The 26,557-nt window shown below is 47.2% G+C and overlaps 1 protein-coding gene across 5 annotated transcripts in view; it reads left to right on the top strand.

The window, feature by feature from the left end:
• Myo1b (myosin IB) overlaps window positions 1-25,036 on the top strand; it is a 149,445-nt gene extending 124,409 nt beyond the window's left edge. For 2 of the 5 annotated variants that reach the window (XM_057758573.1, XM_057758570.1), the window contains exons 18-31: window positions 1,185-1,385; window positions 3,674-3,767; window positions 4,672-4,821; window positions 6,519-6,587; window positions 7,833-7,919; window positions 8,198-8,284; window positions 10,007-10,093; window positions 13,194-13,268; window positions 14,575-14,709; window positions 17,364-17,470; window positions 19,626-19,758; window positions 20,506-20,658; window positions 22,264-22,391; window positions 23,593-25,036. In XM_057758573.1, the coding sequence (XP_057614556.1) occupies window positions 1,185-1,385; window positions 3,674-3,767; window positions 4,672-4,821; window positions 6,519-6,587; window positions 7,833-7,919; window positions 8,198-8,284; window positions 10,007-10,093; window positions 13,194-13,268; window positions 14,575-14,709; window positions 17,364-17,470; window positions 19,626-19,758; window positions 20,506-20,658; window positions 22,264-22,391; window positions 23,593-23,716 (1,630 nt within the window). In that variant the 3' untranslated portion in view covers window positions 23,717-25,036. The remainder of the gene's footprint in view (window positions 1-1,184; window positions 1,386-3,673; window positions 3,768-4,671; window positions 4,822-6,518; window positions 6,588-7,832; window positions 7,920-8,197; window positions 8,285-10,006; window positions 10,094-13,193; window positions 13,269-14,574; window positions 14,710-17,363; window positions 17,471-19,625; window positions 19,759-20,505; window positions 20,659-22,263; window positions 22,392-23,592) is intronic. The other 3 variants (XM_057758574.1, XM_057758571.1, XM_057758572.1) reach the window with 2 other exon arrangements.
• Window positions 25,037-26,557: the final 1,521 nt, after the last annotated feature.

Genomic DNA, 26,557 nt, shown 5'->3' with positions numbered 1-26,557 from the left:
AGTTCTTGTGTGTTCTGTAAGAAACTGGGATGGGTCCCAAGGCTGTGAGGTGGTCCTCGGGCTCGCTGCTAGACTCTGGGCAGCCTCGGACTTCAGACGTAAGACTAAACTCTTCCCATTCATTGTCCCTCATCCTGCATCAATAGCCAGTTGCACGTGTGTGTTGGAGACTGCCAGAACTTAAGACTTTCCTCCTGAGCCATCTGTTGCCTTCATTGAATGCGTGCAGCAGACATTATATGGTCAAAGGAAAAGCATGCAAACATGAAGACAAAACGAGATGAGATTTAGCGGTGTGTGTGTTAGGGAGGTCACTTAACAATTGTACAGCCATACCATTGAGGTGTGTGTGTGTCTGTGTGTGTGTTAGGTCACTTAACAGTTGTACAGCCATACCATTGGGGTGTGTGTGTGTGTGTGTCCCGTTTCCAAGGTGCGGCCTTCACCTTCGTGGTCAAAGATGGCTGCCCACTGTGTTGACACCTACAGCCACCGCTGAGTTGGCCGAGGCCTGCTTCATGGATGCAGACCAGAACACAGCATATTAGCTCTGCTTTGATACTAAAAATCTTATCATGTGACTATACCGTATCCTTACTAGGAAGGGAGTCTGAGGACATAGTCCTTTTTACGCAACAGAAAGCTCTGCTACAGAGGAGGGGGCGGGGGGGTGTTGATCATCTTATCTGTAAGCCTAGCACTGGGAAGGCAGGGTCTGGGATTCCTGAGGTCATTGTCCCATTACTCTACCTGAATGGGTGAGCTGGTGGTCCAGAAGTGTGCGCACACACATACGTGTCCAGAAGTGTGCACACACATACATTGACACATCTGTCACCATAAAAGGTTTCCCTATGCGTGTCTTCTGTGTGGATCTCCACCACCACCTCTCAGAGGACTCGGAAGTAGGAATTCAGACTGGTTTTGCATGGACGCCATATAAACATAACTGTGCAGTACGTCCTGTTTGTGTCATTGACACTTATCAGGGCCATCGCACGTCTTCATCGTTTTTTAATTGTGTGTACAATATTCGATTTATTTTTAGTTTATTGTGAAAAAGTTTGAAATAATTAGAGACGGTTTGGTTTCCCAAGAAATTACCGTGGAACGGTTAGACATGAAACACCACTTAAGATCCACAGAGGCAGAGTTTAAAACCTAAAATACTTGAAACGTCCTAGGTGCATCAAGCCCAACGATAAGAAGGCGGCACATATCTTCAACGAGAGCCTCGTCTGCCATCAGATCAGGTACCTTGGTCTTCTGGAGAACGTCCGAGTGAGGCGGGCAGGCTACGCCTTCCGGCAGGCCTATGAACCCTGCCTGGAAAGATACAAGATGCTTTGCAAACAAACATGGCCTCACTGGAAAGGCCCAGCAAGGTAGGCAGCTCTGTCTGTGAGATCATCAGCTTTTAAGGTGTCTGAGTAGCGTTGTGTTCTTGGTTTGGCTTGGATGTGTCTCTGTATGTGAAGTTGGCTGTGCCCTCTTCCATTGGGGTACCATTGGAGATAATTCTCCACTTACTGTAGAGGTGTCAATTTTGACATTGAAACGGAAGAGATGAAACTCGCGTGCCTATGAATGTTTCAAACGTACACGTGGTGAACTCATAGGCAGTTGGTAGTTGTTGCTGTATGAACTCATGTGCTGGAGAGCATCTGCGACAGGAGAGGAACCTCCACTGTCACCAGCCAGGATGGCCCTGGGGACTGTAGAAGTCTGAGCTCTGCAGGAGGGCCAGCATGCCTGCTCATGACCGAGACAGGCACTTGGGGCGTTTCATCTTGGGCTAAGGCTGTGTGTCCATTCTCAACGGGACCCAGCCTTTTAGAGGAGACTGAGCAGTAAGTAGATGTGCATCTGTTCCAGAACAGACAGAAGTCTCATATGCCATAGTCTCACGTGTCTAGTGCAGACTCAGGGTGCTGTCTCTGCGCACTGTTAACTTCTGGGGTATTGCTCTAAACACGCCATAGCACAGAACACTATTCATTCCCTGTCTGGCAGGCAGTTCGCAGGTTGGTGGAGCCAGGCCGGTTTTAGAAACTGATGTGGCAATCAAGGTCAAGGCCTTGCTCTTCCACAGGAGGCCCTGGTCTGTAGCATCTGATTGGTTTGGCTCTCAGCACTGATTCAGGCTCTGCTCACCCTCTGCCATGAAAGTGATGATGGAAGTGTCCCGGGAGGGCCTGCAAAGGTGGCTCCGTGGTTTCAGAGCGCTTGCTCCTTCTGCAGAGGACTTGCGGTCGGGTCTCAGCATCTGTAGGCCCATATTTCTGTATGGTGTGGCAGCCAGGCGCTAAAGCCAGAGGCCCCACCTGAGGTGGTCACGTAGCCCTGCAGACAGGCTGTCACTGCCTAACAAAGGGTCAGGATGTTGTTGCTCCTTTCTCTATAATTTGGAGGATGCCTTATAAAGATGCTGATTCAAGCCTACATGACAGCTAGCATACATAGCAGACAAGTAGATGTGTACATGACAAAACACCATTCACCTGGTTACCTAGGAGACAGACAAATCTGGTGTATTTTCCCACTCAATTGAGCATAGCGGACAATGAGGACTACTGAGAACTCAAGAACAATGGCAATGGGTTTTTGATCCTACTGCACGTACTGGCTTGGTGGGAGCCTAGGCAGTTTGGATGCTCACCTTACTAGACCTGGATGGAGGTGGGTGGTCCTTGGACTTCCCACAGGGCAGGGAACCCTGATTGCTCTTTGGGCTGACGAGGGAGGGGGACTTGATCGGGGGAGGGGGAGGGAATTGGGAGGCGGTGGTGGGGAGGAGGCAGAAATCTTTAATAAATAAATAAATAATAATTAAAAATAAATAAATAATAAAGTCTAAAAAAAACAAAATTTATGTGTTGGTATAAAAGCTGTTTGGAGTATAAACACAGGGAGATCTTCAGGAGAGAAGAAGCCTGAGATGCCCTTCCATGATGACCGTGTAAGCTGTGTCTGATTATTCCTTGTAGCTCGATACCAGTCCAGTTAGGGAAAATAGCTATCTATGTTGGGGCCCAGGGACTCTAACAAGCATCTACCATGCAGGTCACAACATCTGACACTCCGTTTCCAGGGGATGCAGCACCCTCCCTGGGCCTCCTCAGGCACCAAGCACGAGGGTAGTACCCCAAAGCACTTGCACACAGAGTTAACTGAGTAGGTTCAGTAGAGGCCTGAGGTTTTTGTTTTCATTCTTGGTCCCCATTAATACATTAATTGACTATTTTTTGTATTACTAATGAACTCAAGAAACCTCTGCATTTCTTTGTGTGCATAGTTCTGAACCTAGATTTGCTTTAGTAATATTTATTAATCCAGGTTAGTTTGTGGAAATCAGTCTTAGAAATCCTTTGGTAGAAAGATGCTCACCGGACGAGTGATCACCCTAAAAACCTGGAGCAGTGCTGGGCCTGGAGAGGTAAAGGTGCTTGCTGCTTGGCCCGACGACCTGAGTTTGATCTCTAGGGCCCACGTAGTGAAAGGAGATAATCGCTTCCTACCGGTTACACAGCGCACACACACACACACACACACACACCTGTAAAGTTTTTATGTAGCTTTTTCTGTGTATTAATGAGAACCTGATATTATATACGGTAAAGCTATTTTCGTAACTCGGGGAAAACATTGTTTGGGGTTTTGTTCACTCTTCCAGGTCTGGTGTGGAGGTTCTGTTCAATGAGCTAGCGATCCCTATGGAAGAGTACTCCTTTGGCAGATCCAAGATATTCATCCGAAACCCAAGAACAGTACGTAACCTTTACACTCTGAACTCAATTCCCCACGCATAGAGGCTAAGTGCTGAGGTCCCCCACCCTGAAGGCCATATTCCTCTGTTCGTCTGAAGTATCCTAGAGCCGGGGCACGAAAGGGATGGTGTATTATTTCACAGCATCAACACTATGTGACAGCTACCAGACCTTGGCTGAGCCGCTCTCCCTGATTCCCAGAGATTGGGAGGCAAGCCCGCCAGTGTCTGCTGTGTCTCAGTTACACGGGAATTTTAGGGATCACAACTCCATGGGTGCGTATGGAACGTGGAAGGAAATATTTTTTTTCGAAATTTATCAAATTTATAGACCTCCTTAGAATTCCTCAGAGTCTTTGTCTAAAGAAACAGATGGGTGAAAAGTATAATTATTATCATACAACTCAGTGGGGTGGCGGTTTAGAGAACTTGAGGGCACTTAGGTTGTAAGGGGAAGTAGCCCCCTGTTGTCTGAGCGTCCTTTGCTTGAAGATCTGAACTCCAGCCTCTCAGACTTCTGGACATCATGTTGGTCCTGGGGCTTCACACTGAGCTGGTCTGCATTCTTCAGAGCAGGGTGCAGGTCCCCTCTGGTTCATTCCAACTTCCTCTGATTTGTCATGAAGCCTGAATAACTGGATCCTTCACGAATCCATCAAAATATTTCCCTCGATAGCCTGGTCTAGAAGAGCTAGTTCCAGGACAGGAACCAGAAAGCTATGGAGAAACCCTGTCTCAAAAATCCAAAAAAAAAAAAAAAAAAAAAAAAAAAAGATATTTCCCTCGAGCACCATGGTGTGTAGCATGCACATTGAAGGAGCTGACCTCAGCACCCAGGGCAGTCCTCTCGTGTACATCTTAGGCCTGGGGGACTTTGGCTAAGTCTGTCTGTCATTTCTTACTAGTTATTCCAATTAGAAGACATAAGGAAGCAGCGGCTGGAGGACCTGGCCACTCTCATTCAGAAGATTTATCGGGGATGGAAATGCCGTACGCATTTCCTGCTCATGAAGAAAAGCCAAGTTGTGATTGCTGCCTGGTGCAGGAGATACGCGGTGAGTTCCGAAGCTACAGCTTGACGTAACCAGCTGACTTCTCACTGCATTATAATCTGATGTAGCCATACCAACTTCTCAGTACAGCCTGATGTAACCATACCAACTTCTCCATACAACCCGATGTAACCATGCCAACTTCTCAGTACAACCTGATGTAACCATACCAACTTCTCCATACAACCCGATGTAACCATGTAAACTTCTCAGTACAGCCTGATGTAACCATGCCAACTTCTCAACCTTTTCTATGTGCTATGTTTGCAGCTTTTCCATAGCTGAAATATCCCAACAACCTCATGAAATGCATATTGTTATTTTTTTTTAACCTGGGAAAACAAGGCCTGGTGCTTCTGAAACCTGCCCACAGCTGTCAGTGGCAGACCATGGATCTGGGCTGAAGACAGTTCCAGAGTTCGGGTTGAGTGTTCCAGACTGTTTGCACTGATCTCGGGAACAATGTGGCAGGAAATCTATCTTGGATTTTTGTCATTGGTTTGAGGAGATTGTGTCATTTGCTTTCACTACGATGGGGTCAGTCGTCTAAAATTACTGGCTGGCTGCATAAACCATCGCAGCATTGAAGAGAAATGGCTTTATTCTCAGAGCGCCAAAAGTTTGTTTTAGTACAGTTATGGTTTCGATTAAAGAGCTGGATTGTCTTTAGTGCTCGGATAGAAGGAGTCGATAATAAAATATATTTGCTTAACTCATAGGGAACTTCTTTGGAAGTTTAGCAGTGGGGTTGACAACTTCGCTGGAGACAAGCCACAGATTTGGAAGGGCCTGAAGCTTTGCCTCTGCCTTCACACAAATTTAAGTCGTGTTCTTGAAGCGAATCGTAGTGGTCAGAAGAGCACAGCTTGTGAATGTGTTTGTTCTGTGCTTCTTCTCCGCAAAGTTAAAACACGGGCTAAATTTGCAGTCAGGTCTCATTTGGCGCAATCTGCATCTAAAGAGACATTTTGCCCTCAGATAAAATCCGTGTTGGCTTACTTTCATGAAATGCATTTTTAGCATCTTCCCAACTTTTGGGAACCAGTAACGTATTGAAATGATCGAGCTTAAGGTGCGCTTGGTCTTTGAGTGCTTGTTCTAATTAGGAAGGTTACAGACACCATGCAAGTCTCAGGAAGATTAGATACCACGCAAGTCTTAGAATGATGACTTTTGAATGGAGGGCCTGTTCCTGTCCACTCAGCTAAGACACAGTGGACTGTTGTCTGCCTAGTGGTCATGGATCCTCTGAGCACACAGCAGCACACTTCTTAACTCTGTAAGCTTAGGATGCTCTTTTCTGTTTGCCTGAGAGAGGGAGGACCAAATAGCCTATCCTTAAGGTGTGCTTTTTTATCATTTCTTATTTTGAGGTCATTAAGAAAATCCAAGATAGGGCTTAATCATTTTGTTTTGAATTCTATAAAAAAGCTCTTAAAGGCCTGCCGTGCTCTGAGAGCAGCAAAGCGTACCCAGCAGCCGGGTTCCTGACTTGATAAGGTTCGCGTTTAGCAAGGGGAAATAGGCATCCATCTAGCTAGGGTTACTATTGCTGTAACGAAACCCTGGCCAAAGCAACTTGGGGAGGATGATCGGGCTTCCACTGCTCCTGGCGAACAGACGCCCTTTCTTTGACCTTGCAAGCTTCACCTTTTAGCTCTGCAGAGATGACCGTTCACCTCTTCCCCTTTATCCAACAGCAACAGAAGCGGTACCAGAAGATAAAGAGCTCAGCCCTGGTGATTCAGTCTTACATCCGGGGCTGGAAGGTGAGTTATGGACGTGGGAGCTGGGCTTCTCTGCAGAGGGTGCTGTCTTCAGGCTCGCTCTGCAGGGGATGGTTTCCCCTTTCCTACACCTGTGCCGCAAACACAAGGAAAGAGTAAATATTAAGGGGCCAAGCAGGGAGCCCTGATGACCGTGTCTTGGCTGCTTCCTTCTCATTGCTTGATTTATTTATTTTTTTAAGCTTTGTTCTCTAAGCAGGAAGTCCCTGAAATAATACTGTCTATAATTGCGACATCCTTGCACCCTGTGCTTTTGAGAGGAGCCATTGTCCAGAAAGGCGTGGTCCAGCCAGTGCTTGAGTCCTGTGGGTTAGCCCCACGTCCATGACTTCCCAGTGATCCTCTGCTGCCCCTTCGTAAAGACTAAAGGCTCCTGGTCCTGGCCCGGGCTGTGTTAGGAGGGAAAGTGGACAGCCACAGTGGCTGCTCAGGTTCCAGGTCCTTCCAGCTAAGGCTTGGTTCAAGGGTCAGTGAACTTGGGGCCCCAGGCAAACTTAAGCCTGTGTTCTGATTCGTCCAACCTGCAAGTCAAGAGTGGTTTTTATATTTTGAGCCATTGTAAACAAAAAAAGCAGAAGAGAGTTTCAAGCGCATGAAAATTACGTGAAATGTGGATTTTAATATCCATCTATGAAGATATGGCCATATTCACCTATTTTAGACTCTAGGTCTGTAATAGCCAAGTCCTCCGGTAGCTGTGGCGCACTGTGTGACTTTCAACACCAACCATTTACCATCTTACTCTTTAAAAAAAAATTAATATTTTAGCCGAGTGGTGGCGGCACACGCCTTTAATCCCAGCACTGGGGAGGCAGAGACAGGCGGATCTTTGTGAGTTCAAGGCCAGCCTGGTCTATAAGAGCTAATTCCAGGACAGCCAGGGCTATTACACAGAAAAACCCTGACTTGACAAACCTATTATTATTAATTATTTTGTTAATTGGGGATTTCATAGTGTATTTCAATGACCGAGTCTCCACCTTTATGTGAACAGCCCGTGTTGCTGTGACCATTGTTTTTTCTGTCGTATACCAGGGTGGGAGGCTGCCTTCTCCCGGTGAGACCACCTGCCATGCCAGTGTCTCTGGGCACTTGCTCCCGTTCTCCTCTGGTTCTCACTAGGCCGTGTGTGTTGGGACTCTCACCTCTCTGAAGATGATTTTCTAGTCGCTCTTTAAGTTCATTGAACATATGTACATACATAGATGGGGATGATTTCTACCGTAGGCCCGCAAACTCCTGCGGGAGCTGAAGCATCAGAAGCGCTGTAAGGAGGCGGCCACCACCATTGCAGCATACTGGCACGGAACCCAGGTAGGCCAGGGGCCCTGCAGAGGGAGGTGGGGTCGGATGTGACTTGTGGAGCCGAGGACCCGCAGACTCAGGGGCGGAAAAACGACTCACTGGCTTGAGCTACTGAGCACACATGCCTCTCCTGCTCTTTGCCGCGTTTTGGTGCGGGTGGTGGCACATGCTTTTGCGTTTACTGTTGGTGACCAGTGTCTCCTTTTCTGTCTCCCTTGGGAAGCAGCAGCAGCAGCAGGCTTTCCTGCCTTAACCCTTTCTGTCACTCCTTTTCAAACGCACCACAGGCGCGAAAGGAGCTGAGGCGGCTGAAGGAGGAGGCTAGGAATAGACATGCTATTGCAGTTATCTGGGCTTACTGGCTTGGATCGAAGGTACTTGATGCACACGTCCCATCGTTGCGTCCGGGAGTTCCGCGGGGACCGACCCTGGTCTCTTAGCATAGCAGGGATGAAGGGTGCAATTGTAGAGACTTATCTCTCAGTGCATGCTCTAGCAGCCAGATTAGTAAGCCCGGTGATGCTGGACGGTAGGATGCTATGGGAGCTTTGGCATGTACAGACCAAAACACTAATCTTACTAATAAGACTCTAGCGTAGTTCTTCTTTTAAAATCCTCCCAGTAATTTGCATGTTAAATGCCCACTGTTTCCAGCTGTTGAATGCTGGCCAATTTGGGGGGTACTTGTATGCAGGGGGCATGTGAAGAACGTTTAAGGTTGGGGTTTGGATCGGTTTCTGCAGGACGTTGACAGATGAATGCCAGTAACACGTGCTTTGAAAGAAGTCATCTTTACGTGAAATCGCGTCTCAGGCTGACACCTGTTGGTTCCTGAAGCCAACGGTTTCGCTCGTGTTTTCAGGGGAGGGGGCAACTGTGATTTCATAGGAAGCTGCGCTCCTGCGAAGCTAGCCATACTTGCCAGAGAAGAATCCGAGGAATTCCAGCACTGCTGTTTGTTTTCCCGGACAAAGGCCTCCTGAAACTCTCGCTAATTCCAGGCAGAGTCCTGGGCTCTGGGAACATTTCATATCCCCCAAGGAACAAGAGTCTCAGATGGGTTGTTTTTTTTTTTTTTTTTTTTTTTTTTTTTTGCTTAGGCATCAAAGATCATCTCTGCTTAAAGTGCAGTTAGAAACACACAACTCTACGGAGTCCTGTGTTTTTGTTAAAGTCTACCTCGTTAGCATTGTAAGCCCGTCTTGTGAGATAAATAAGAAGTAAACCGTGCGGGATACACAAAAGCTTTGTCTAAAAACTGACCGAAATTGTTCATTTGTCTTTTTTCTAAGAGTCTATAAAAACCAAACTAGTTCCTTAGCTGGTTAAGGGAAGCGTCCCTGCCAACTTGCTGCTCCTGATGGGACTTCTGCAGTGAGCTTATTCCCCGGTCTCAGTGCCGGGATGTTTCGAAAGTCAGTGCCTGCCTCTATCTCGTGAAAGAGCCTGCCTAAGGTTCCTTTTTCTCCCAGAGTCATCTTTTCAACCTGTCAGTTGTACCTTTTTTTTTTTTTTGCCCCATTTCAATTTTTAGTATATTTCACTATTTGGGATCTTCGCCAAGTTTGGTTTTTGGCGACGTGAGGGATTGATTCCAGAGCCTTCTGGCGGTGACTTCGCCCCCTTGCAGTTCAGTTCCTAACGACGCTTCTGGCTTGGCTGGGGAAGGACCTCTGTGTTTTATTAGTCTGCCTTCTTGCTTGCATTCACATCCACATAGCTTTATTTTTTGCAATTTTTTAAATGGTTGTTCACACAACTTGTCTACTTAATTCACCCAGATAAAGGATTGGGAGGTTCACAGCCAGGGAAAGGATAGTGAGCTCTCTCTGTGAGGGATCTGAGCCAATGTGGAGACAGGAGTGGGGACCGAGGAGATAGGAGGGGTACGCGTGAGGAGTGATCACAATTGTCCTTACACCGACATCCAGGCTGCTGTGCCAGCTCTACGCCGAAATGAGTGTGCACACTGTTCCTCCGCCATTCTGCAGCCTTGCTCAAATGTTGGCTCTCCTGTTTGGTGGGGGGTGTCTTTTTCTGGTCATTTGTGCTGTCTGCCATGGGCTCTCTCTTACTTACTATCTAAAACGTTCTAGGCTCGGAGGGAATTGAAACGCTTGAAGGAAGAGGCTAGGCGTAAGCATGCAGTTGCTGTCATTTGGGCTTACTGGCTTGGACTGAAGGTACTTCCATTGTGACTTCCTCCTGCCCTGGGTGAATCCCCCCCACCCCGTAAAGCCTCGCACCTACTAACCCGAAAAACCTGGCGGCGCTTGCTGCTGTCTACGCAGCCTTATGAAATGTCAGCTTGCCTAATCTTGTTTCTTTTTAAGGGGAAAAAAAATGAAAACAACTACATATTAATTTTCTCATGTTACTGTAATTTTAATGTAAATAATGAGTGTCATACAGTATATTTTTTTCAAGACATGTAGACCAGGCTAGCCTCTGGCCTCGAACTCACAGTGATCCACCTGCCTCTTCTTCCCAAATGCTGGGATTAAAAGCAATTGCCACCACCACCCAACTTTGTATGAGCTTTTAAATCATAAGGCAGAGTGTGATCTTTGAGTTCAAAGCTGTCTTCCTTGCACAGTAGCCTGAGAGGGAGTGGCAGGCTTTGTTGCCCACCTTCCTGGGCTGCCCCACAGAGGGCTGGAGCGAAACTTTCTTCCCAATGATCATGCCTAGCATGGCTGAGCGTGTTTGCTTTAAGAAACTTAGAAAGGCTGCTGAATGAGACGATGGGGAACCTGAAATGGAGAGAACTGTAAAGTTCAAACTGTGTGCTTGGTCCAGGAAGGAAAGGCACACACAAGTAAATAAGAAAATGTGGCACTGAGCACTGAAAACCTTCAGGCAGTAGGAGGATTCGGTCTGCCTGCTTAGTGATCCAGCGTAGTGAAGCATCCACATAGCCAGCCTGTCGGGGGCGATCAGGGTCCTTTTCACACGAGTCCTCCTCAGCGTTCCTACCAGTCCAGGGACACCAGCTCTTATTCTGAATATTTGAAAATTAGCTGAGCGGCCCTCAACTCTGCACCTCCATCTTCCCCTGAAAGTCCCGCCTACGAATGTTTAGTTAATTATCCTTTTTGAGTCGCCTGAGTATTCAGAAGGTAATGAAGACATAAGGTCAGTAGAATTTAGCAGGTGTTCTATTTGACAGATTCTGCATCCGTTCTACGCATGTTCTGTTCGGAAGCCAAGCAAAACGAAACATTTCGTGCTTTCAAATTTGCATCCTAATTTTAATCAGAGGAGGGAAAGAGACAGGTTTGGATCTAGACTCCTCGTGCTGACTCCTGCCAGTCAGATCTACAGTTTTCCGGGTTTCAATGCACAGTCTCTCCAGCTGCTTTTGCACTGGGAAAGTGTCGGCCGCAGCTGGCTGATCACACTCAGCCTGCAGGTGAATTCTCTGGGCTTGCCCTAACTGCAGCTCACCCCCCCCCACACACACACACACACACACACATGCCCCAGTTCCTCATGAGACAGAAGCAGCTTATCCTGTTTCCATTATTACTGTCAGGAAATAAGATTAAACTTTTTTTGAAGTTTCAGATTGTAGATTGTAATGATCTTGTCCTTTTATCATAAACGCAAGTTATGTTGATATGAGCAATGCTTTGAAGTGTCCTTTGAAATGATTTGATTTGCTTGCATAACTAAATGCAAAGTACACTGGCCATTTTATGATGCCGGTGCCCAAGAGGATCCCCACTGTGGGAAGAGTGTGATTTCACCAAGTTTTTATTGTGTGGAGCGTTATTCTCGGAGCCGCCATTTATCCCGTGGCTTGTCAGAAGCCTGACGACAGCTCCGATCCAGGACCTTCCGCGTCGCCTCCGGCTGTGCTCCCGGTAACACACTCCTTTAGCTTGCCTGCTTTCCTCTGTTTTCCCCTTGACCCTTGGAAGCTGGAGGTCTGAAATGGTTATGAATTCCTGAAAGAGACATGACAGGACATGGATTAAAAAGGGGGGGTCTTCCTGTTTGGAGTATATGTCAAAGTGCAACCTTTAGCGGTTGTATAGATGGGCTGCCCTCAGACGCCTGGAGGGTGGGCAGGTGGTGTAGATGAGGAACACAGCAGGCTGGTTAGGAATGATTGGCTATGTACATTTCAGAACCTGCAGCTCTCAACAAAGGCTACTGGGGTTCCCCTGTCCCGTAGAAATGGGGATCACTGTTACTGGAGCTTTAAAAACATTATGAGAAACCCGTGACCGAGAAACCGTTCTGTAAAAACGTAAGGATAAAGTTACCTGCAGACTGAGCTTGGCCTATAGGTCTCTATTCCACAAAACCCATTAGACAGATATGTTAAGCATATGGATTTCAGCCCAGGAAAGTGGGAAGGGAGAGAGAAAAGGTAGAACACCGAGATGCACAGAGGGGCTGACGTTTTGCTCATTTCTAACTCCCGTTCATAAGTAGAGGATAGTAAATACTTTCTGTGTCCCCCGCGGCTTCAGTGTTTAACTGTAATACTCATTAATTCTGTGGACGCCGTATTTAGTTATTAGACATCAATATATGAAGTACATTATCATGTCGCACTGTGGGCGGAGTTTTCGTGCAAAATTGCGTGATGCCTTCAGTGCCGCGATAAGAAGTGTGACTTTTGGCGATTAAATGGAAGTCAGCGATGGCCCGGAGGCGCCTGAGATTCTTACTTTTAGCTACTTCCATTCTGTTGTCCGCTAGTCAAGTCCTGGGTTTTTACGCAGGATCCTTGGAAGCTTCAATCTAGTTCTTCAGATAGTTTCTCAAAAACATCTGAAGGAGAAATTGGTCATAAAATACTCTATGAAATGTGCTCTGATGACAAGCTAGTCCTGTAGAGGGTTTCATGTCCAATCATCAGCCTGTGTAAAAACCAATAGGACACCGGGCGGTGGTGGCGCACGCCTTTAATCCCAGCACTTGGGAGGCAGAGGCAGGCGGGTCTCTGTGAGTTCGAGGCCAGCCTGGTCTACAAGAGCTAGTTCCAGGACAGGAACCAAAAGCTACGGAGAAACCCTGTCTCGAAAAATCAAAAAAAAAAAAAAAAAAAAAAAAACCCACAAATAGGATTTAAAGTATTGTTTCCCCGAGTTTCTTTCTCTCTGACATAATCGCCACTGCCTGAGTGTGTACCTTCAATTCTCTCAACCCAGCAAGGACGTTTATAAATATATGGGTTCCGTATGCTGTATGCTTTGATGTGTAAAGAGGTACGTCACGGTGAGCCCCCTACCAGCCTCGTTCTAACCCTCGCTCTACTTCCTTTGAAAGGTGCGCCGGGAATACAGGAAATTCTTCAGAGCGAACGCTGGGAAGAAAATCTATGAGTTTACGCTTCAAAGAATTGTAAGTTGACCCCCCCCCATAGCTAATTAGCCTTATTCAATTAACCACTTAATAGCACCAACTCAATAAAATCTGACTTTTAAAATCTGACATGAATCGTAGCTTTAAAAGACCCTTAGTCGCCGTTCGGGTCTTCAGCGGGTTCAAATGCAGCTGTGTCAGGACCGTCAGGGGCCTGTGATTGATAGGATTGATCAGATGCTTGTTTTATTTGGCATAGAAAACTAAGAAAGGAGCGTGAGGAGAGCCAGGCTTTTGCCCTGTTAAACTGCTATGGGCTCTGGAGGGCCAACTTTGTAAATAGATTCACGGAAGCAAGGCGTCCGGAAGCAAAGGCAGGTCAGGCTGGATTCTGGAGTTGCCCTGCTGGAGGGTGTACTGTGGTGAACCTGTGAACGTTGGTGCCAGCCAGGAATTCTGTTTATTTATAACACGGGCGAGTAACTTCTGTGGTTCTCATTTGGTCACGGGAGGTGTTTACTTTGAGCAGTGATAAGGTTTTCCCAGCGCCTGGCCCATGGGGAACGACACATCATATGTGTACAACATCCTAAGTTGAGAATATCTTATGCCAAGAGTACATTCGCCACACCCAACCTACCGAGCATCGCAGCTTAGCACCATGGCCCGTGTAGAAAGTCGGTCAATGGTCAGTCGTGATTGCTTGCCTCGTTGAGCCCAGGACTCGAGGCCCAGCTTCTTAGGAGAGCCTTGCGCTGCCCCCACCGGTCCCTCCAGACATCAGACTGTGAAGTGTGGTTTCTGCTGAGTACGCCTGCTCGTGCACCATTGTAAAGTCAGAATTTCATCAGTTGAAACCTCCCAGATTAAGGAGCATCTTTGTTGGACAGTATAGCTTTGTCTAGAACTTGCTACAATGATGAATGTGTTCCATAACTTTAGTGCGTAGCCACTATCCATGTTCAGTTAGTTATATACAGCGCTTGGGAAGTGTGACTGAGTCCTTTATTTAATTTTAACTCTCTTAAGTAGCTACATGCTGTGTGTGAATGGCTCCCTGTTGAACGGAGCAGCCCTACCGTGGTATTGGTGTAAGTCAGTGCTGATAGCAGTAATTATGTCTGTCCTCATCTTTCCTGATGACTGTTTGGTGCAGATCACATATCCCCCCCCCACCCGCCCCATAGGTATAAGAGCGTTAGGGTAGAATTATCAGAGAAGATACACAACTTTATGGACTCAAACTCATCAACTCTCTTAAAGACTGGTTTGGATGATCGGGGAGTATGTACTATCTCTCTGGGGTATTTTCCTCATCTGGTATTTTGTGTCCAACCCAACGCAGGTGCAAAAATACTTCTTGGAAATGAAAAACAAGATGCCTTCCTTGTCGCCAATAGACAAGAACTGGCCACCGAGACCTTACCTGTTCTTGGACTCGACGCACAAGGAGCTGAAGAGGATCTTCCATTTGTGGCGGGTAAAACGCATGACGTTGTCTTTTTCAGAGGTCATTCTTGTTTTCAGGGGTTGAAGGCTGCGGGTAAAATCCATCCTTAACGCAGCTGTCACCTTGATGAGGGTGACCTGAGGACGTTGCCATAGTGAGCTGCCTCCTGGTACCTCCTGTACCAGGAGCCAAGGGAGCGCCTGTGCCGACTGCTCTTGGTGTAGCTGGGAGGAGGAGCTCCTGATGACACTTTCCCCTTCAGCTTCCAGGTGGTTCATCTAGTTGGGGTTGTCTTATTCTTCTCCTCCTATGAAGGAACGCTACTGGAAACAGAAACCATTAATTATGCCAGGCCATGGTGGTGCACACCTTTAATCCCAGCACTTGGGAGGCAGAGGGAGGCAGATTTCTGTGAGTTCGAGGCCAGTCTGGTCTACAAAGCGAGTTCTAGTTCAGAGCTATGCATAGAGTCTCTGTCTTGGGAAAAATTTAAGAAGGAAGGAAGGAAGGAAGGAAGGAAGGAAGGAAGGAAGGAAGGAAGGAAGGAAGGAAGGAAGGAAGGAAGGAAAAAGAAAAGAAATCATTAATTATGACACGCTCCAGACAAGGTAGTTAAATCCTACTAATTAATATGCATTTATTTTACCACATTTATTAAACACCTATACCAATACACATGTGAGTGTACACACTTCGGGCTAGGGAGTGAACATTGCAATCCCCTCAAGGACAAAATTTCATCTGTCCTAAATAAAGGGAAGTTGAAAATCTATTTTATATTGCCTTTTATTTCAGTGCTGTCAGGTTCTTTTTTTATTGTTTTTTTAATGTGCACTGGTGTTTTACCCTAGGCGTTGGCTGCCCTGGGACTGGAATTACACACAGTCGTGAGTGGCCGTTGTGGGCGCTGGGAATTGAACCTGGGTCCTCTGCAGGATCAGGCAGTGCTCTTAACCACTGAGCCACCGCTCTAGCCCCGGCTGTCAGGTTCCAATGAGGAAAGAGCAAGCTTTGAGGCATGTAGACCTGAGTGGCCAGGGAATTCAGGTCACGTGGGGTCGGCTAGCACTGCTGACCGCACCTCCCGAGGAAGTGTGAGTGTTGGTATTGCCTCTTCTCATGCCAAGACTTTCTCTGGACACCTTGGATTATTGAATTATGTGCTTGTCAGATGTTATATATATATCATTATTAGAAATGCTTGGGATGTGACTAGTGGCTGTATATTCCAGGCAGCTCTCTCCTTGGTCACATGTAAGAGTGAAATTATTGCTAATTGGTGTGATTCGTGGCTTCCAAGTTCTGTTCTTAAGAGATCTAACAGCCTCTCAGTTCCTGTCTTCCCCGAAGAGCAGGAGTTGCGGTGTTGGGGAGAAGCTGGGGAGAAGCCTGTTCACTCTTGAAGGGAGCTTTATCATGGAGAGGGGCAACCCCCGATGCTCTCGTCCTTCCTGGAGTCAGTTCGGTGGAGGCAGAGGCCCATCCACAGTCTGATTCTTTGAACAGTCTGCCCCTCCTCCTCTGACCTGCCCTGTCCCCCTGCACTTTATCCTCAGAGTCCGAGTCGAGGGGTTCCCAGAGCCCTGCACAGTCGAAAGTGGTACTGGGGAAATTTAGGCCGTGTTTTCAGACCGTCTGTACCATGCTTGTGGATCTTGAAAGCCGTTTAAGTAGACAGCTGCCATCAGATGTTGGCTGCCATCAGATGTCTGTGCTGGTTTGTTTTTGAGACGGGGTCCTCCTCAGGCCAACCTCAGATTTGGTGTGTGGCCCAGGCAGGCCTTGAACTCATATAATTTCTGCCTCAGACCCCGAAGTGTGGGGTTTGAGTGTCTACAGACATATCCAGCTACTGCCAGCATCTTACAATGAAAAACAGTAATTAACAATTAAGAATGCACACTCCTAGCCAGGCGGTGGTGGCGCACGCCTTTAATCCCAGCACTCGGGAGGCAGAGGCAGGCGGATCTCTGTGAGTTCGAGACCAGCCTGGTCTACAAGAGCTAGTTCCAGGACAGGCTCCAAAACCACAGAGAAACCCTGTCTCAAAAAACCAAAAAAAAAAAAAAAGAATGCACACTCCTGAGTTAGAGGGATCTGTGTGTGTATATGTGTGTGTGTGTGTGTGTGTGTGTGTGTGTGTGTGTGTGTGTGTGTGTGTGTGTGTAAATCTGCACGGGGTTACCATACTGTCCCCTATAGTGCTATTGCTTGTGAGTGTGTGTTCAGGAATGACAGCCTAGTCCTGGAGGTCCTTGGGGTTTTCATTGTAGCAGAATGAATCTAGACTCCCTGGGCATAGGCCACTTGGGCCCTGTTGTTACATTTTGAAGAAGCATTCTAAAATCTGCAACGCAAATGGCTCGTAACATTTTCTTAAGACCAACTTTTAGAAACCAAAGTGGGTTTGTCTTTTCAAATGAATGATTTTCACTACTCTTCTTAGTTTAGCGTGCTTAAGAACAGGAAACTGGCCAGGCATGGTGCATGCCTTTAATCCTAGCGCCTAGCACTTGACAGGGAGAGGTCAGCATCTTTCATCTCTTGAGTTCAAGGTCAGGCATGGTGAGTGCCAGGACAGCCAGGACTCTGCAGAGAGACCCTTTCTTGTCTCAAAACAAAAACTGAAACCCCAAGAATTTGTCTAATTGGTTCTTTGTGTATGTTCTTCTTGTATCTCCCAGTGTAAAAAATACAGGGACCAGTTCTCAGACCAGCAGAAACTTATTTACGAGGAGAAGCTAGAGGCCAGTGAACTCTTCAAAGACAAGAAGGCTCTGTATCCTTCCAGGTGTGTATGCTCGTGCTTGCTCAGAAATGCCGCTGCTGTGCTAATTGCTTTCTCACACATGTCTCCGCATCTTTTCTAAGTTTCATTTCAGTAATAGATGCATGGTACTTAGTTTTGTGAATGGCTTCTGAATCCACTGGATATCGATACACCTAACACTGGGGAGCAGCCTCCATGGGCTGTAGAAGGATTACAGTCGTTGGCTTTGCTCTATTGGCCTTAGCTTAAATCGTTTGGTAAACAGGAGGTCATGCCAATTGAAAGTTCTGTGGCTGTTGGGATGAATTGTCATCGGACATCCTGTTTTCAAGACTGTTTTTGCATTGAACCGTAATCGGTGTTCGGATCTTCCTGCCAGTATGAAGCCAGGTCAGAAACTCTTTTGTAAGGTCAACGCCAGGAACAGGCCGGTCATTACTCTTTCTTGTTACTTAAGCCTGGACCCATGGTGTCCTTTGGCTGCTAAATGGTTAGTCATAACCTCGGTGGCCTGTACAAAAGTTCAGGTCATTCGCTGTGGACACCATGAACTCCGGAAAAGAATAAACACATTGCAGATGCAGCAAGTCCAGCCCGTGACAAAGGACTTGGCATATCCGAGTGTCCCGTGAATCTTACGTCCGTCAGTCCCCCCATTCCTGTTCTGCTTCATCTAGTCTTCATATAAACAAGTGGGTTGTGTCATTTCAAACCAGATTCTCCAGTAGCTTTTCCTAAAGATCTAGAAACGAAGAGCTTGGTATTGCCTGCCAAGTAGTCCTATGTAGTTCATGTACCTGTATTATTTTTATCTGCATATATGGTCCAGAACTCTACCTTTAAAAGCATTAAATTAGCATAGTTGCCAGGCCCATTGGGTTTGAATATTCTAATTTGCAGTATTTTTCCCATTAGCTGCTTACTTGAATGCTTGCGTGACTAAATCCAAAGTTGTCTAACGTGCCTACTGTGTGAAGGCTACGCCAACCAACAGGAAAGCGGTGTGCTTTCTTCAGGAACTGATTTTATTCATCCTTTTCTTTATACGTCTCAAGTTAGACAGCAGCAGCCTTCTTAAACATCTCCCATAGAAGACTCTAGAATGGCAGAAGGGGCGGGGTGGACTGTAGAATGTATCGCTAAGGAAACGGACTAAAATTAGGCTCTTAGCGCTTTTTATTATTAAAACCACAATTAACTGTGAACACAAAGTGAGCTTCAAGGCAAGTCCCTTCTGGGGGGTGGGGGGCTGTGTCAGTTTCTGAAGGAGGTGGCCTGCTCTCTTCACCTGTGGGCGACGTGGAAGAATGTGTCTCCCGGAGCTGTGAAGCAGCAATGCCTGTGGGTGCCTCCTCACGCTGCTGTTGGAGCTGTAAAGGACCGGCCACCTACGTAGATTTTTTCTTCCCTGAGCCACTGCCCACAGCACCAGCCGTTACAAGGCTTCTGTTCTTATTTCCAGAAATGACCTCGAAGTGAAGCTGCAGGCCCATGGGCTAGCAGTCTTTTTCTTGCTACCTCTTAAACCCTGCCCTGAGGGACTACCTCCCCACCCCCACCCCTGGGGTCTCCAGGAGAGCTCACTTGAGCGACCTCTGGACAGAAGCAAAGGGCTCTGACTGTGCCTGAGTGCCTGTCGCCTCCGGGACATCTTAGTGAGGTGGTCTCAAGTCTCCGGAGTCCCATGGGAAGAAAATCAAGAATGTATAGTTTTCCTTTACGTGATTGACAAGCCCTAGGTCTAGCCTGCCCCTGCAGGTCATTGACTTTCTTACTCTCTGTGTGAAAATGATATTTGTCTTTGGATCAGGATGGTGGTGATGTCGTTCTTTCTCGTTGGCTTATGTTATTCACGTGGGTTGGTGTGCCCTGTGTGGGCAGCTGTTAGCTTGGCCTGGCGCTTGACTCCGGCCTTACAGGGTGCTCTCTCTCTCTCCTGATCATGACCAGTGAGTGAGCTTTTTATCACAGCCCCACCGACCAGCTGCCTCTGGCTGCTTTAAAATAGACTTGACATAGGTTTAGGACTTCATTTAGACCCAGCTCTAAAACAGGTGCTTACGTAAAGAGTAAAATCAATTGAAGTCACTTTCCTGAGTTATTTATGTCCCCCTCTGACCATGTCGCCTCTGTCTGAAGCCATTTCTAAGGTACAGGATTTGTTTCTCCCCTGTAGTGTTGGGCAGCCATTCCAAGGAGCTTACCTGGAGATCAACAAGAACCCCAAATATAAGAAACTCAAAGATGCCATTGAAGAGAAGATCATTATTGCCGAGGTCGTGAACAAAATTAACCGCGCGAATGGGAAGGTAAAAGTGTGAACCACCGCCAGGCGTAGCTGAGTTCTTTCCCTGTTTCTGCCCAGAGTAGTTGAGTTCTTTCCCTGTTTCTGCCCAGTGTAGCTGAGTTCTTTCCATGTTTCTGCTTTAGTCCAGTTTGCAGCTCACATTCTGTTAGTGTCAGAATTTGTGGAGGAATCTCTTCTCTCCTCTAAACATAGGAAAGGTTCTTCTGTTTCCTAGAATTCCCAAAAATTGAAAATATGAGCACGGGGAGATGGCTCAATGGATTAAAAGCTCCTGCTTTGCAAGCGTGAGGACCCGAGTTCAAATCCCAAGCTCCCACATTAAAAAAAAAAAAAAAAACAGGCCGTGGTGTGGTTGCTTATCACCCCACACCAGAGTGTGAAGATCCTGGGAGCTGGACCAGCCAGCCTCGCTGAAACAGAGAGGTTCAGTTCACTGATAGGCCCTTTCTCAGGGGAATAAGGGGGGAGAGAGGTAGATGACACCCAGAATCCTGCTCCGCCTCCACACGTGTGCACCTGTGTACATGACCACAGAGTCACAGGCATGCTCGCAAAGTTTCATATCACACATAGATGAAGTTTTCAGAATGCATTATTTATGTGTGTCTGTTTACATCAGTATGCCTGCTGAGAGACAGCAGAATAACATGTTTATTGCTGGCAGTGACTGCTGCTTGATTTGCACGTAGGCACCATTTTGGAGTGTTTTGGGTCCTTGGTCCTTACATGCTTTTGTGTCTTGTCTCAGAGTACGTCCCGGATTTTCCTCTTGACAAACAATAACCTTCTCCTTGCTGACCAAAAGTCCGGGCAGATCAAGTCCGAGGTCCCCCTGGTGGATGTGACCAAGGTCTCCATGAGTTCACAGAACGATGGCTTCTTCGCCGTCCACCTCAAGGAGGTAAGGTTCCCCCGGAGGTCTGACCTCAAACCTGCTCCTAGCATCCTTTTTCCCATCTAGATGGCCCCACCTTCCTCGCCCTGCCTCTCTCTCCCCTGCTGACTTATAAAGCTTGACTGTTTACACCCACATCTAAAATCTCAGGCTCCGTTTTCAGGAATTGAATTACACGTTCCATGGCTTGCTCACAGGACTTCAAAGAGTAATACGTGAAGATGTTGTGTTGAGATGTTTGATACTATGTTTCTTCCTGGTGCTGCTTCTGTGTGACAACTTAAAAAATGTCGCCTTTGTTCTTGTTTACCTTTGACTTGGTGATTTATCAGAGGCTACAACTACCAGAAAACCTTTGCCACTGATTTTGACCTAACTTTTTTTTTAATATTTTATGCTTTTTACCTAAGAAGGACCACTGGCTTGAATAGAAAGGCTAAAGTTGTAGGCACTAGACTTTTATTTTGGTGGCTGGGGACATGCTGTTTGTAACTCTTCACTAATCTCAACTTTAAAATGATTGTATCTACTTCATAACATTGGTAGCAGGCTTAATGCACACTCTACATACGTGTGCATTAACAGAGTGATTGTCACACAATTGTCATCACCAAATAAACAGATGTTAGCATCTACTAATACATATAGAAAAAAAAACCAGAGCCGGGCGGTGGTGGCGCACGCCTTTAATCCCAGCACTCGGGAGGCAGAGGCAGGCGGATCTCTGTGAGTTCGAGGCCAGCCTGGTCTACAAGAGCTAGTTCCAGGACAGGCTCCAAAGCCACAGAGAAACCCTGTCTCGAAAAACCAAAAAAAAGAAAAAAAGAAAAAAAACCCAGAGACTTTCCTTAGCCTGTTCACCCCACCGTGGATCTAAATCCAAATGGAGGCATATCAAGCCGTAAGTACGCTGCTCTTAGCATCAGTGACACACACACAAGAGTGACAGCTCGGGGGCGGGGTTTGGAGATCTGCTGCTCTCCTGGCCACGCCCCCATCTAACTCCTGCACAGCTCTCAGCCTGGGACCTCAGCATCCTGTTTGTTGCCCGCCCGAGTCTCTTGCGGTGATGCTCTGTGCAGCTGAGTGTACTCAGCTGCTCTGGGAGTTTGAAGGATTTTTGTTGTTAACTTCCTTAAAAAGAATTGATTGGGTTTTTTTACTATTTTTTTATAATTATCTATTGTGTGTGTGTTGGTAGGAGTCGGTACAACTTGGGAGAGTCGGTTTTCTCTTTCCACTGTGTCAGTCCCGGGGATCAAACTCTGGTCCTCAAGGCTTCGTGGCAAGCCCTTTCACCCACTGAGTTGTCTCACTGGCCCCTGTGTTGCTTTTTAAAACCAAATCACTGAAAGGTTTCTGAAGGGCGCTTTGAACATGAGTTGTAAGTTGGGTCGTTGCCCGTAAAGCTTGATTATGCAAGCCCACCACAAACGACTCTTGTGGCTTCTTCTCCAGGGGCCTACAGATCGCTGCTCTGGTCCATGACCAAACTGAGGTATCCAGTCTTGTCCTTGCCGCTCCTCTGGAGGATGCGCCCGAGCATCAGAGGTTCCCCTCAAACCCGGGAGCCTTTCCCTGCTCCCTCTGACTCGTGACTTGTCTTTGCAGGGCTCAGAAGCAGCTAGCAAAGGGGACTTCCTCTTCAGCAGTGACCACCTGATTGAGATGGCCACCAAGCTGTATCGTACGACCCTCAGCCAGACCAACCAGAAGCTCAATATCGAGATCTCGGATGAGTATGTCCACATATTATATAGTACACTTTTTCACTTTCTGCTTTACTATTGGGTTTGGTTCTCCAGTTTCATCCATGAACCCAACTAAGACTGCTCGCTCATTTCCCAGCTGCCCTGACCTGAGGAATCACAAAACACTATATTAATTTCAACGCTGTTTGGCCAATGGCTCAGGTGTATTTCTAGCTAGCTCTTACATCTTAAATTAACCCATTTCTATTAATTTATATATCACCATGAATGAGTGCTGGAGAGGTGGCTCCTACCGGTAATCCTTAGAGTGCTGGGAAGGCAAATCGCTCCCTAGGGTTTGCTGGTCAGTCCGTTTAGCATAATTGGTGAGCCATGAGTTCTAGTAAGAGACCTTCTCTCCAGGGACAAGGTAGATAGTTCCCAGAGGAACTCTACCGAAAGCTGAACTCTAACCTAGTCAACAAATACCCGTGCAGCCGCACACACATGCACAACAAATACCCACACACACACACACGTGCCCCTGAGCACACACAAAATACATAGAACAGTGTATGAATTAGAAGCTGGCGTAATTCACCCCGGGAGATGGTATGTGTAAAACACGGCCTTTTAACTGGGGCTCGCGTATACATCGGAACCATGGAATCTTTGCCCTTGAGGTTGCTGTGGGTGTCGGTACCATTAACCACGTGTTTGCTAGGTGAGTCACTCAGTAATGCCCCAGTGCCTTATGAGGCTGGTCCCCAGGGTCCATGGGGAAAGGTCCTGAGCCTGCTGATGAGGATATGCAGGCTGAAAAGACCACTGGGGTAGGGTGCTTGTGGATAGCTTTCTGAAAGTCTACATTTCGCGTGTCTGATTCAGCAAATGTTTAATTTGACCCTTTAAAAAGTTGGCCGTGGAAAAATGAGGAAAGGTGGGGTTGCAGCCTGTTAACATGGTGGCCCCACTGAAACACAAAGCAGTTGCTGTCTTAGCTCACCCTACTGGAATACAGGAACTTCCTTTCCTTGGGGCTGGTTGATGACAGGGCGCGCGGGCGTGGCCTGCAATGGAGGCGTGGCCTGCAATGGAGGCGTGGCCTGCAATGGAGGCGTGGCCTGCAATGGAGGCGGGTCGTAGGTACCTCCCACGGTCATGGCCCTTTCGAAAAGGGAAGCTGGTGCTACAGCACCCTCACCTGCTTTGTGTGTGCACCTGAGTGTGTTTGGTTCTCTTCTCCTAGGTTCCTGGTGCAGTTCAGACAGGACAAAGTGTGTGTGAAGTTTATCCAAGGTGCCCAGAAAAACGGGAGCGTGCCGACCTGCAAGCGGAGGAACAATCGGCTCCTGGAAGTTGCTGTCCCTTGAGCAACAGGCGCCTCTGCCCTCATGGACTTGTCTCTCTCCGTAATAGTGCAATTTGATTTTGTTTTATTTGGGGGCTCACAGTATGTTTGGGGGTTGCCAAAGGCAAGCTGTTAGAGTCCTTTGGCAAAATTAAAAGTATTTGACTAATCTGTTTTAATTATTGGAATAGTTAATCCTTAAGTCCACAGTCTGTCCTGGGAAGGATTTTAGAAACTGACAATGTCCGCTTCCACGTCCTGTGTGTTTTCTCCTCAGTTAACGTTCGAGACTTGTGTCCCGTAAACCCACGTTACCCGTAAATCATTAGCACATGTAAGCATGAAGAGGGGGCTTACATTCACTTATCAGATATTTATTGAACGCCTACTTTTTGCTGGGCACTGTGCTGAAACTTATTCGGAACATTTTTATTTTTAAAACTGTTGCCTTCTGGCTTATTCGTGCTGGCGAAACAATAGCTAAGGAGGTAGAAGAGATCGAGGCCAAAGGATACCGCCAGCCGTGATGGCATTAGCGGGAACCCTGTAGCGCGATGTAACAGCAGAAGAGAAGCTGGTGGCCCCGGGGGAATTGGAGACAGACAATTGGGTGAAATTCCTCTATGTTTTGTTATCTATTGGAAAAAGAGAAAACTGACATTTAGACGTGCACATTTATTTGTTCAGAAAACAGAAGTTACTCTGACTTGAGGGACGGTAACTGAAGCGGAAGGCTTCGTTGCGGTTCCAAAGAAGCACGGGATGGGACTCGAGAAGCCCGCGGTGCTTTCACCGAGTCAGCAGCGTAAGAAAAGGCTGAGAGCCGTTCACAGCGGCAGACCTCTTCGATGTGCAATAGAGCATCCAAGATCGCCTCTGGAAGTTTTATTTATAATATACATTTTTTTTTTGTATGAGAGAGGTTCAGGGTGTGTATTTTAGTCAAAGATCAAAATTAGAATTAGTTTTCAGGGCTTCTTTTTGTTGTTGTTGTTCTTTAAAATTGACAATAAGAATTCACTTTGGAAACCACATTTGAAATTCTGGAATCAAACTGTTTCTTATTTGGGAGGACGCTGTATATACATCGGGATTATGTTAAATAATAAAAATTGCTCTAAATTCGGTGCCATGTGCTGGAATCACAGCTCTAGTTTTGTATCTCAAGCTATTTTCATACGTGACGTGTCTAACGTGCCACAGAAAAAGTTTTCCGTCCGGACATTGTACGGTCTCCGTGTTGATGACTTTCACTAATCATTTTGTATCCGTATCAGCCAATGAGAATATTCTCCGGGGATTTTCTTTTGATTTTTGTACTTTAAAAAAAAACATTCTGATAAAGAAATTGTCGGGCGTCTCTGTGTTTATTGGCGTAGGTGGAGGAGATGTGCCGTTTTCCGTTCCTGAGATGCTGAGTTGATAGTTCCTGCTGTAGGGGAGCGGGATGCTCGCTCGCTGACGTGTCCAACTGCGTATGTGTACAGTTACTAACCACACTTAGGACACTCAGGGCACTGGTCGGGGTGAAGGGTCATGAACTTCATTCACTCACTCGCTGCCTGTCCGCTCCGTGTCTGCCTCCTGAGGTTACCCCTTCAGCGGCTTTCGCAGTCCGTGACATGTTGGCTTCACGGGAAAGACGGCGTAGTTCTGTCAAAAGCTCGCGTGTCCGTGGACACGTTGTTCCTGCCTTTTTCTCCTAGCAAGACGCCACAGAGAGAGAACAAGTCTCACTGCAGCGCCTCCTTTCGCACGAGGCATCCCGTGTGTCTCCTCTGGCCAGGAGTCACTTTTTGAGTGGCGCTCAGTGCAAAGGGTCTATAGTATGAATCCACTTGGTAACTTTTCCCACCGCACACCAGATTTAGAGATTGTTCGAAGTGGTGCCTTGTATGGATAGCGTTGACAGTATCTGCTTTTGTCGCAGAACTTGCTATGTGAACTGTGCCTCTGTCTGATAGAGAAGTCTTGCTTCCTTCTGTGTGAAGGTGAGGAGCCTGTAAAAACCTGAGTTTAAGAAACGGTGAAAGTGGATTGTGGAAGTCGTATTCAGAGTTTTCCTAATTAGAGCGTTGAACTCTTGCTCTTGGGTTTAGAATGGCCTGCTTCCCAGAGGAACCCAGACGCTGAGAACCACTAAGAGAAATACTGGCATCCCCTTGTATTTTAAATCCTTCTGGCAAGCATAATCGTGCACATCTTTAATCCCAGCACCTTGAAGACAGAGGCCACTGGACCTCTGTGAGTTCGAGACCCACAATGAGGCTCTGTTTCAAAAGTCAAAGGCCTCTAGTGTCTGTCCAGAGGTTGTCACTTCGCTGTTACTGGGCCCTCAGAGGACGTGCCGGTCCCCTGCAATGGAGAGAAAGTGCTGGCTGGCAGGACTCAAATTCTTAGGCATCCTGGGCAGGCCACATGGCCCCAGCTTGTTCCCAAGAGTCACTCAAGATTGCCCAGCCCCCAGGTCACTAACAGATATAACATCTGGGAAGGTAGGCAATGGGTCCCGAAGGTGTCATTGTCAGTGTGGGCAGTGTGCTAATGGAGTCACTCCTGACTGATCGCCATCGAGCACCCGTGAGGACGGGGCGCGGAGATGGATGCGCTCCACAAGATTGATTCTGGCTTTGTATGTCAGACTTTTAGCATAGCCCTTTAGAACCAGAACCCATCTATAAGGCCGCCAGCTCATCTGAATGTCTCTGGTTTGTCTCTGGAGGGGAGGGGCCTCTATCTGTAACAGCAGCAAGCAGGCCAAGTGGTCAGCGAATCGCAGGCACATACACCCTCAGCCTTGAGGACTCTGAAAGCTAAGACAGTAAACCGTTTTCCTGTTGCACCGTTAGAGCCGTGTGTTGAT

This window comes from Chionomys nivalis, chromosome 26, assembly GCF_950005125.1.
Source record: "Chionomys nivalis chromosome 26, mChiNiv1.1, whole genome shotgun sequence".
Taxonomy (NCBI): domain Eukaryota; kingdom Metazoa; phylum Chordata; class Mammalia; order Rodentia; family Cricetidae; genus Chionomys; species Chionomys nivalis.
This window is presented reverse-complemented; position numbering and strand designations above follow the sequence as displayed.